General features: G+C 44.9%; 1 protein-coding gene across 1 annotated transcript in view; it reads left to right on the top strand.

The window, feature by feature from the left end:
• Iqgap2 (IQ motif containing GTPase activating protein 2) overlaps positions 1-11,431 on the top strand; it is a 264,615-nt gene that overhangs the window by 223,442 nt on the left and 29,742 nt on the right. Inside the window, exons 22-27 of the mRNA XM_029544180.1 lie at positions 112-261; positions 2,865-3,028; positions 5,736-5,960; positions 8,287-8,427; positions 8,908-8,992; positions 9,665-9,897. Coding sequence (XP_029400040.1) covers positions 112-261; positions 2,865-3,028; positions 5,736-5,960; positions 8,287-8,427; positions 8,908-8,992; positions 9,665-9,897 — 998 coding nt within the window. The remainder of the gene's footprint in view (positions 1-111; positions 262-2,864; positions 3,029-5,735; positions 5,961-8,286; positions 8,428-8,907; positions 8,993-9,664; positions 9,898-11,431) is intronic.

The raw sequence follows: 11,431 nt of genomic DNA, 5'->3' as shown, positions 1-11,431 counted from the left end.
GTGTGTGTGTGTGTGTGTGTGTGTGTGTGTGTGTGTGTGTATGTGTGTGTGTGTAGGAAAATGATAAAGGGTACCTAGGTAAAAATAATGATGTCATAAAATTCTTCACAGGATGTAATCTCACACAGCAAAAAGCTGAATAAGAAAAAAGGTGGTGAGATAGAAATACTGAATAACACTGACAACAAGGGAATTAAAAGCTTGAGCAAGGAGAGACGGAAAACACTGGAGACTTACCAGCAACTGTTCTACCTTCTCCAGGTGAGTGTGCTTCTCCTCCACTCTGGCTTGTGGATCAACAACACGCTTCCCACTGTGGATCCTCACCCATGCTCCAGCCAACAGCTTAGTTACATGCTCTATGTGAACAGCATAATAACAGCTGTGAACTACATGTATAATAATAGCTTAGGAAATGCTTTACTAAGTACTAACCATTACGTTAGGTGCTTTACGTAGATTAGCTCATTGAATTCTTGGTTTAGCCCTGTGCATCAGGATAAGGAATGGCGTTCTTCCCATACTGCAGATGAAAAACCTCAGACCCAACCAATAAACGGTAGGCAACATGAAGGCAGTTAGCCTTCACAACGGCACTGTACCTCAGTGACCTGCAGAAGCAACGTGAAGTTAATCATGATGACCTCAGCATGCCATTAAAGCTTTCATGTCAACCAATGACAAAACTAGTCACTAGAAAAGCATATCTGTACCAGGGCCAGACCTCCTCCTTTGGGAGACAGGGCCAGAGAGGCGGGACTATTTAGACCTCATTATTTTCATGGCATTATTTTCTGAACCAAATGAGTCGTAATTTAACATTGCATCCAGGACACTGGATTATGGCTGGACTTTGATGGGCTGGCTATTGGTTTGTTCCCTGATGAGTTGCTCTTATCTGCCTGTTGACAATCTGATTACTCACTGAGGAACCTGGGCAGGTGCAAGTCACACCAGCAGCAGGCTCCACACCAGCAGGAAAACCACCCACCCCCAAAGAGGTGGGCCAGTAGTAGTTCATTGTGTGGCTTCAGGCCTGCAGATGCCTGAAACTTTGCTGGAGCGCCTCCCTGGATCGGATACATAGAGAGAACTCACTGCACGAGCTATAAGCATGCACTAGTCCCACAGAAAATACAAAGTAACAGATTGGAGAATGGCTTCAAAAGGATTTATGTGCCTCTGATGGCCACTATGTGGCAGCATAGGAGGAAAAATGTCCATGCTTAGCTTTGCCTGTGCAATCCAAGGCTGACCTGCAACCTTTCCCTAAGCAAAGAGCCCCTCCCGGCTCCCTGCTCCCCACCCCACCGCCATTGCCACCGCCACTGTGGCCACCTTAAGCAGAGACAATTTTGCTTGTCCAGTTTAGAGTAGTGGTCAAGCCGTGGCTGAGTGTTTAAGTCGGAGGAGCTCCTCAGCTGCGTGTAGTCCAGGCCTTTACCTGTCCAAGGCCAGTGATGAAATGGTAGGAAAGAAAATGGCCTGGATTCCTGTCGTCCTTTGATCACACGTTTGTCAGGACCCTTCTCCACAGCTGTCCAGCCAGGAGAGGATGTGCTCAGGTTTGTGTCTCTAGCACGAGCTACCCGGGGAAATACATTTTTTAAAACCACAATACCTACATTTAGTTATCAGTAGAAAAGAGGCAATTAGTCTATGAAAACATTGTCCTGGGCTGGAGAGATGGCTCTGTGGTCAAGAGCACTACAGATGACCCAGGTTTGGTTCCCAGTATCCTCTTGAGTTGGCGTCTGTAACTCCAGTTCTGGGGTATCTGACACCCTCTCGTGGCCTCCAACACCTGCACATAAAGTACACATAGAGGCAAGCAGACGCACACACAGACTTTTTTTTAAAAAAAAATAAAATGTTTTTAAATTAAAAAGAAAATAGTGTCCTGGGTATTTTATGCATAGAACTTCACCCCATCCCTCTGATCTCAAAACTAAATCAGAGTAACAATACAAACAAGGACCTGGGTTTTCTTAGAAACCTTCAGGCCACGCAGCTAGAGCATCCTGAGTGAGTATTAGCTGTCAAGCATATTAACATTGGCCATTGTCTTTTCTCACAAGCAGTGAGAAGAAGAGTGGTCCATCTTTCTGTGTGAATTCCTCCCTCTGTATACACTATATTTTCTCCTTTAACTTTGGTCCAGTTGGCAAAGCTGCCCGAGGAAGACACTTAGACCACAGGCTGGCTCTAATTTCATTGTCTTCTGTGGGACTCTGTTGTCTTTAAATTCCTGTCAGTCTCTTGAACTCCTTTTATTCTTGGGGGGATCTGAGGGGCAAGTGGGTCCTTGTTTTGACTCATGTTCTTCCTGGAATTTCTCTTGTTGGCTCTCCTGACCCCACCCCCACCCCCCCAGCCTTACTTTCTCCCTCCTTGGAAAATGTCCTGGCGGGCTGGCTCACTGTCTCCAAGTGTAAGCGGGGCCTTTTCTTTCTCCTTCTAGACACAGATGGTATGTATTTCCTTCTATTTACCTATCAATCTTTCTAGGCCAGCTTGGGTACTTTAGTCTGTTCCTTTCTCCTCAGTTCAGATTCTATGGGCCCACCTCCTCTTTTGTGTCTAATAAACATTATAATATGTAGTTAGAAGTACAAAGTGTATAAAAGATGACTATAGCAAACAAACCATGTAATAGGCAACATGTTATAACATGTTACAACGTTCGAATGTAGCTTCCTACACTGTAGTAGTATAATATTAGCTGATCTCTTCCAGAGGCTGTGTGCTAGGGACCCATCTGTTTCTCACGACACACTCAGTCACAGAAGAGCCAAGAATCAGATGCCACGCTCTGCTTTCGGAGACATCTGCCTCTAGCTGACGGCTCCCACCTTCTCTTGCAGACCAAACCTTCATACCTGGCTAAGCTGATTTTCCAGATGCCACAGAACAAGTCGACGAAATTCATGGACACGGTTATCTTCACTCTGTACAATTATGCCTCTAATCAGAGAGAAGAGTACCTGCTGCTCAAGCTCTTCAAAACTGCTCTGGAAGAAGAAATCAAGTAGGTATAAAACCCACGAGAAAGCACCAAGACGGGCTCCTCGTGTTAGCGGTGGGCTAGCTCAGGCTCACATACGTAACTTTAAATGGAATTTACAACAGAATTCCATTCAAAATACAGTTGAAATCTATCAAGTTTTGTGGGATTGAAATGGAATTTTGATTGATAGTTGAATTTCAGATTTTTTTTGAATCTATTAGCTGCAGATTTCTCCAACCAAATCAGCTTTGATTGTCTATGCCTCCAACAGGTGAGAACTTATTGAAAGTTAATGAGACGAATTACTTTCTAATTCTGAGTAGCAGCATCTTCAACAAGTAGGGCAGAGGTTACAATCTCTGCTGAACAGTTAGTCTTCCTTTCTTATTAGAATTTAAGCAAATTTTCCTGATGTGGCTTTTTTTTTTTTTTGACTCTGCTGATATAAAAATTATATAGGTAGCTAAATAAAATAGTTCCCCAAAATGCATGAGAAGTGTCCCAAGCAAGAGTGGCTCTTACTTGCTTTTGTCACCTCCCGGAACCACAAGCCCTGCCGGCCCTTGGGGGCCTCTGAAGCATATGTGCAGCTGGGCTCCTGCATCCTCAGAGGATGACGGGAGAGATGTAGCGCCCAGCAGTGCAGGGCACATGCCAGGTCAGAGGGCTCTGGAGGAGAGGTCGGCTGAATTCTATTTTTATGAGAGAGTGGCTGCCTGCCCAGATTTTGTGGCATCTCAGTAAGAACTAGGAAGGGGTGGAAGCAGACCAGCCACAGCTGCTGAGAGAAGGCGGATTTGTGTGGCCAAGGTGAAGCGACAAAGTTGGGCTTGGTCCGTGGCACAGGAAACCCTGACAGAAGGTTGAGTGTTGGGGCTGTGTTTACCTTTCCTTATTTTAGATTCAGTGTGTGTGTGTGTGTGTGTTATGTCTGTGATATTTGGTATGTGTCTAGGATGTGTGTGTGTGTGTGTGTGTAGTGTGTGTAGTGCAAGTGAATCTAAGATTCATGTGGTATGTGTATATGGTGTATGTGTGCTGTGTTTGTGTAGTATCTTGTCTCTGTGTATATGTCTGTCTGTGTATGTCTGATTTGTGTGTGTGTGTGTGTGTGTGTGTGTGTGTGATATGTCTGTGATATGTGGTATGTGTCTAGGATTGTGTGTGTGTGTGTGTGTGCGCGCCCGTGTGGTGTATGTAGTGCACATGTGTCTAAAATTTATGTGGTATGTGAGCTGCGTTTGTGTAGTATCTCTCTGTGTGTGCCTGTGTCTGTCTGTCTTGTCTGTCTGTTTATGTCTCTCTCTCTGTGTATGTGTATGTGGTATGTGTCTAAAATGTGTGTGTGTGTGTGTATGGTGTGTATAGTGCATGTGCATCTAAGATTTATGTGGTATGTATATGTGGTGTATGTGTGTTGTGTTTGTGTAATATCTGTATGTGCCTCTGTCTGTCTGTCTGTCTGTCTAGGTGGATATGTCTGATTTGCATGTGGTGTGTGTGTGAATGTGGTATGTCTGTGATATGTGGTATATGTCTGGGGTGCATATGTATGTGTCTGTGTGTCTAGTGTGTGGGGGGGGTTGTCTAGTGTGTGTGTCTAAGATGTGTGTGGTATGTGTATATGGTATGTGTGTGCTCTGTGTGTGTGTATGTCTGTGTCTGTGTTTCACAAAGGTCAGCAGAGGGTATTAGATCCCTGGAACTGGAGTTACAAGCCATTATGAAACACCAGACATAGGTCTTGTCCTTTGGATGAGTAAAAAGAACTTTTAACTTTTAACTGCCAAGCTATGTTTCCAACCTCTCTCTTTACCTTTATAAAAGGTTTTGGACCACATTGATTTTTTTTTTTTTTTTTGAGAAAAAGATCTGAGCAAAATATATATTTGCTGAATGAAATAAAGCTACAGAAATCAGAAAAATGAGGCTAGTCGTAGAAAAAGATTGTTTGTGCATTTAAAATGCTGAGTTTGGTCAACAGAGGACATTTTGGTAAAAATATATAAGCAAAAATAATAAATTCAGACCTGAAGATTTAAAATTCAGACCTGAGGATTTAAAATTCAGACCTGAGGACGGGTCCCAGAGAGAGGACTCTCAAGCTGTGCCTGTATCAGTGAATGCAGGGGACAGCATGGCAGGCTTTGATGGATCAGTAACTGGTTTTGGCTGGGGGTGGGGGTGGGGGAGGGGGAGAGGGAGAGAGAGAGAGAGAGAGAGAGAGAGAGAGAGAGAGAGTGAGTGTTCAACTATGAAGGAATGCCTACATCCAATAAAGACCAGAATAGACAGTACAAAAGAGGGAGACTTAGAGGAGATCTTCAGAGCCAGGCAGCTCAGCTATGGGATGCAGCCAGATGCCACATGGCAGTGACCTTAAGGGGCATCTGAAGACATCGAGGCAATTTGTTCAACCAAGAAAAACTTCAAAATGTGGTGAACAGAGGCACAGGGTCGCCCGTGGTGAGCAGAGGGAGAGTATCACCCACTATCTTAGTCATCATCGATTTGCAGCTCATCCCTCCCTGTAGGATGAGACCGAGGCTGTAGCTTAATTTTTCAGGCCTTGAATTGCTCAGGTAATAAGTGGCAGCTTATGTTGAAACCGTATTAATTCTGTTTCGTATGAAGAAAAATAAAACTCCACAAGGCCTCGGATAGTCTATCTTGTTTAAACCTCTCTCCAAAGAAGTCAGCCATCTTGTCTTGGCTTGGGTTTTCTCAGGTCAAAGGTGGACCAGGTACAAGACATAGTGACCGGCAACCCTACAGTCATCAAGATGGTTGTCAGCTTCAACAGAGGTGCCCGGGGACAGAACACCCTGCGCCAGCTCCTGGCACCAGTGGTGAAAGAGATCATTGAGGACAAGGCCCTGGTCATTAACACCAACCCTGTGGAGGTGTACAAGGCTTGGGTGAACCAACTGGAAACACAGACTGGAGAAGCCAGGTAACAGAGGCAGTGGGGTGCTGGCTTTGTCATGCTTTGCATTCATTAATTGTTAAAGGTTTTTGGTTGGTTGGTTGTTTTGTTTTATTTTTATTTTGTATGTCTTTTACCCTTCATTATATGTTTATACCTGGTGCCCAGAGAGGTTAGAACAGGACAGCAGATGCCCTGAGATTTGTGCTATGGATGGCTGTAGCCCACAGTGCTCGGAATTGAACCTGGGTCTTCTGCAAGAGAAACTAGTTCTCTTAACCTCTGAGCCATCTCTGCAGCTCCTTGTGTTCATTTGCACTTGTCTTAAGCCCTGTTAAGGGGGAAAAAAAAAGTTACTGTCGAAAGTAATTTTTGAATCTGAAATGTAATCTTCCCTTAACAAACCTATGCTGTTCAAGTTCCTAGACGTGTGTGTGTGGTGTGTGTGTGTGTGTGTGTGTGTGTGTGTGCGCACGCGCGCATCCGGCGTATATACACTTGTCTACTCTCCTTTTTAGAAACAGGATGTCTCACTGGCCTGGAATTCACAATTCAGTGAGGCTGGCAGGTCAGTGAGCTCCAGGCATCCCCCTGCCTCCTACACCCCAGAGCTGGGATTTACAAGTGTTCACCAGCATCCCTGGCTTCTCTTCCCAGGAGACCTCCATCCTGGTCTCAGGCACTATCACGCATCCCCCACCCTCGTGCATCAGCGCTTTGCTGGCTGAGTGAGATCCCAGTGTCCTCTTCATAAAGTCAGTGGCATTTTCACATCTCTGAAGCAGCTGCTCCCCGTCTCAGCTCTGAGAACTCCATTCCGTGTTTATTCTCTGTGCTTCTAAAGCTAGACCAAAAATCCTTTGTCAGTTCCTCCTCGGCAGCTGTAAGCAGCCTGGTGCAGGTGGGCTCGGCTTCTTCTGGGGGAGTTTGTGATCTAAGAGCACAAGCTTTTGTCTCCCTACAAGAGGACACAAGTGAGAAGCACAGAGAATTCTGTAGGTGGCTGTCATAGCACTGTTTGTCATAGTGAGAAGTCATGGAACTCAAAATATTTACTTTGAGGTGCTTAGTAAATGCATTTATACCACATAATGGAGTAAGTGCCTGTTGGAGCGACAGTGCAGAGTTGTATTTATTGGCAATGATGATATGGTCATGCTATACCTTCCTTTTATACCCCAGTCCAATAACCCATTTAAAAAAAAAAAAAAAAAGATTGGTCATGTATATGCACATACCTAGGATTTCAAGGGTCTCGAATGTACACATTTCCCTTGCACCCATGAGTGTGTGAGACTTATGCATACAGAGGGGAAGTTATTTACTAAGATGTGAAAAAAATCAGTGCTATTTTCTTACTTGCTTATATGCAGGTGTTTGAGTTTTTTCTGGTTTTGTTTTTCTTTTTACTACAATGAAAGCATAAGAATTTTAATGCATAAAAAATGTAAAGAAAGCCAGGCATGGTGGAACACATCTACCATTCTAATGCTTAGGAGATAGGGGCATGAAGATCAGAAGTTTAAGGCTAGCCTCTGCACTGGTTTGAAGGACAAAGGTTCCAATTGACTCATGTATTTGGATACTTGGTCCCCGGTTGGTAGAACTTTTTGGGAAGGATTAGGAGGTGTGGCTTTGTTGGAGGTGTGTCACTGGGGGTGGGTTTTTGAGGCTTCAAAAGCCCGTGCCTTTCCTGTTAACTAACTCTGATTTCTGATCTGCATCTGAGCTCTTCGCTACTGCTCCAGCGCCATGCCTTCCTGCGGAAATGTTCCCTGCTGTGACTCTAACCTTTTGGAACCATGAACCCCAAATTAAATGTTTTCTTTCATAAGTTGTCTTGGTCATGTTGTGTCACAGCAACAGAAAAGGAACTGGCATACTCGCCTACATAGTAACGTTAAAGGCCAGCCTAGACTGTGAAATCCTCAGAAACTTTTAAAAAGAAAATAGGGGCTGAGGTTGTGGCTCAGTAGCAAAGCATTTACCTAGCATGCACAAGGCTGTAAGTTCAGTCATCAGGAAAAGAGAAAGGGAGGAACGAAGGGACAGAAGGAAGGAGGGAGAGAGGGAAAGAAGGAGGGAGGGAAGGAAGGAAAAAGTATTAGCTGAGTCTACATAACTTGGTCTACCCTTTATCCTTCCGTTAGAGCTAGAAGGGATGTTTAAAGTCCTTACTCATTCATCAGTAGTGGCCAGTGCACTGTGTGTGTCTTACTTAGCAAAATCCTGTTGCTGGAGTCATGGGCTCTAGCTCATCCCACGGAGCTTGACTGCAGAGCCAGCTAGTGGGACGCCCATGCTCATATGTATACCTTGGCGACTATTTATTTGAACCCGTGATGTATTTCAGCAAGCTGCCTTACGACGTCACCACAGAGCAAGCCCTGACATACCCGGAGGTGAAAAATAAACTGGAGGCATCTATTGAAAACCTGAGGAAGGTCACCGACAAAGTCCTGGGCTCCATCATTTCTTCCCTCGATCTGCTGCCGTGAGTTGATACATAACGACTTTAGCAGTCATTGCTGAAGTTCTTGGAATATTACCTTAAGCCCCTGGAATCAAGACAGGAATTCTCTCTTGTGTCATGTTTGCTATTTAACGTTATGATCTAGAGCCAGGAGCCAGGCATGGTAATCATGAATATGAGGTTAGACTGAACTATATAGCAAGACCCTACCTTTAAAAAACAAAAACAAAATACAGAAATACTAGGTGGCCCGCACAATGATTTTAATTCATAACACCCTCTAATGAAGGCGCACTACCTTGGCTGTGGCCACACCCAGCGCTCCGGGGTTAGCGGCAGCGGAAGCCCCGTGACTCTGGCAGCGGAAACCCCGTGACTCCATCGCATCTCACTTTATGTTGCGTTTTTTAGGCTGAGCTTTGGTTGACTGGAACAATTTGCTGTCTTTTGCTCACTTAGCCTTTTTCCATTATTTTCTTTTGTCATCTGTTCCACGTATAGTTATGGATTGAGGTATATAGCCAAAATACTGAAGAACTCGATCCGTGAGAAATTCCCCGATGCCACAGAAGAAGAGCTGTTAAAGGTAGACTCTCAAGGGCGACCTCACCACAGCTTCTGGGGGGGGGGGGGGGTTCTGAACCAGAATTGCCAAGGGATGGTTGTGTAACACTCTTCCTCCTGTGTAACTATAGCTGTAGATCATCTGTGTGTAATAGCTGTTGAGGTTACTGTCTATTGAGACTAATTTAGAAACTTTAAAGACACCATTGCAACTCTCTGTATTAGAACATTTGCGGGTCATAAGCCTATTTCTCACGGAAAAGAACTGTGTGACATGTAATGTTAGCATGTGGTTGAATTCACCTGCTTGATCTAACACTTAGTAAAGGAATCGTGTCAAGGGCTCTTGAGAGGGCTCAGTGGGTAAAGATATTTGTCACCAAGTCTGTCAGCCTAAGTTTGATCCCCAATTACCCACGTGGTAGATAAAGAGAATCAACTTCTGCAAGTTGAATTCTACATGTGCACCACAACATGTGTGTGTACATACACACATAAAGAAATAGAGAGACAGACAGACAGATAAGTGGTGTAATTATTAAAAATGTAAAAGCTAAAGAAGGTTCGTGTCTGAAAATGACCCTCTCCTGTAGAAAATGGAAATGTAAAAAAAAAAAAAAATGAAGATATACTTAAAGATAAAAAGCAACCAGAGCTCATTTGTCTCTTACAAATGCCCTTTTCCCTTGTGCAGATTGTTGGAAACCTCCTATACTACCGGTATATGAACCCAGCCATTGTGGCTCCCGATGGCTTTGACATCATTGACATGACAGCCGGAGGTCAGATCAACTCCAACCAAAGGAGAAACTTGGGATCCGTGGCGAAGGTCCTGCAGCACGCAGCCTCCAACAAGCTGTTTGAGGGCGAGAACGAGCATTTGTCATCAATGAACAGTTATTTGTCAGAGACCTACCAGAAATTCAGGTGAGAAGATCCATTCTTACAAAGAACGCGGGAGGACAGACAAGAATGATGGTCTGTCCACAGACCTGAGCCCGCTGAGGGAGGCGGGGGCCCCGCGAGGCTGCATCCCCTCCAGCAGCTGCCCTGGGAAATGCAGGAAAAGAACAGACAAGCTGTTCCCAGTCAGGCTTGCTGTTCCCACCCACCCCCTCCATCCCACTACACTGAGTCCTTCCTGCTTTAGGATCTGTGCTTCTGATAAAACACTCTCCCTGATGTGGGACACACTCGTAGTATTTAGAATAAGACACTCAAAATAACTGATTTTTGTTTTGTTGAACTTAAGGTAGCTTTATTTTCCCCCCCCCCCCCAATTGTTTTCCAACTGGGAAGAATTTGCTTTCTCTGCAACAATGGTAGGAAATGATGTGATTCCTTTGGGAAGCCTGGGGATCCCCAGCTTTCGTATTTATAGGTGATCCTGTGTGAATACGCCTGCCCTGTCCTGAAGCCCTTCTCCATTACGCACATAAGAGTTCATTCTACTGCCTCTGTTTCTCTCTCCTAATCCTGTCACTAATGATTCCATGAGGACAGAGGAGAGAGCCGCTGATGGTCACTTAGGCATCTGGAAGCTCTGCACAGACACTTCCTTCTTGGCTTGTGTTTGCTTCCTTGTCTGCAGCAGATTATAGAACTTATGTGACATCACTGTGACCTCTGTCCTCCTAACTTGGACAGGGACTTCCCATTCCTCTGGGATCACAGCTTATCTACTGATTCCCATCCCTGTGCGGAGTCTGTACCGTTTATGAGAAGGTTGCCTCGAATCCTCTCACAGTGGGAAGTTGGGAAGTTTCCGATTCTTCAGAGCCAATTTTAGTTCTCTTCGCTAAGGAGAAACAATGTTGCTCTTGTGCCTTACAAACCCTCAACGCTCTCTTAGCTCTTCCTTTTCCTTCATGTGTTTGTTTGGGACAAGACCTCCTTATTTAGCCCTAGCTAGCCCGGTACTCACTCTGTAGATCAGGCTGATCTCGAACTCATAAATCTCTGCCTGCCTCTGACTCCCGAGTGCTAGGAGTAAAGGTACTCGTTAGCACACCTGGCTTCTTTTTTCTTTTCTTTTCTTTTTCTTTTTCAATTTTTTTATTAGATATTGTCTTCATTTACATTTCAAATGCTATCCCGAAAGTTCCCTATACCCTCCCCCTGCCCTGCTCCCCTACCCGCCCACTCCCCCTTCTTGGCCCTGGCATTCCCCTGTACTGGGGCACATAAAACTTAGAAGACCAAGGGGCCTCTCTTCCCAGTGATGGTCAACTAGGCCATCTTCTGCTACATATACTGCTAGAGACAGGAGCTCTGGGGGTACTGGTTAGTTCATATTGCTGTTTCTCCTATAGGGTTGCAGACCCCTTCAGCTCCTTGGGTACTTTCTCTAGCTCCTCCATTCGGGGCCCTGTGTTCCATCCAATAGATGACTGTGAGCATCCACTTCTGTATTTGCCAGGCACTCACACAAGATAGCTATATCAGGGTCCTTTCAGCAAAA

Source organism: Mus pahari, chromosome 11, assembly GCF_900095145.1.
Source record: "Mus pahari chromosome 11, PAHARI_EIJ_v1.1, whole genome shotgun sequence".
In the NCBI taxonomy this organism is placed as follows: Eukaryota; Metazoa; Chordata; class Mammalia; order Rodentia; family Muridae; genus Mus; species Mus pahari.
The sequence above is the reverse complement of the archived record's forward strand: the minus strand, read 5'-3'. Positions and strand labels throughout refer to the sequence as shown.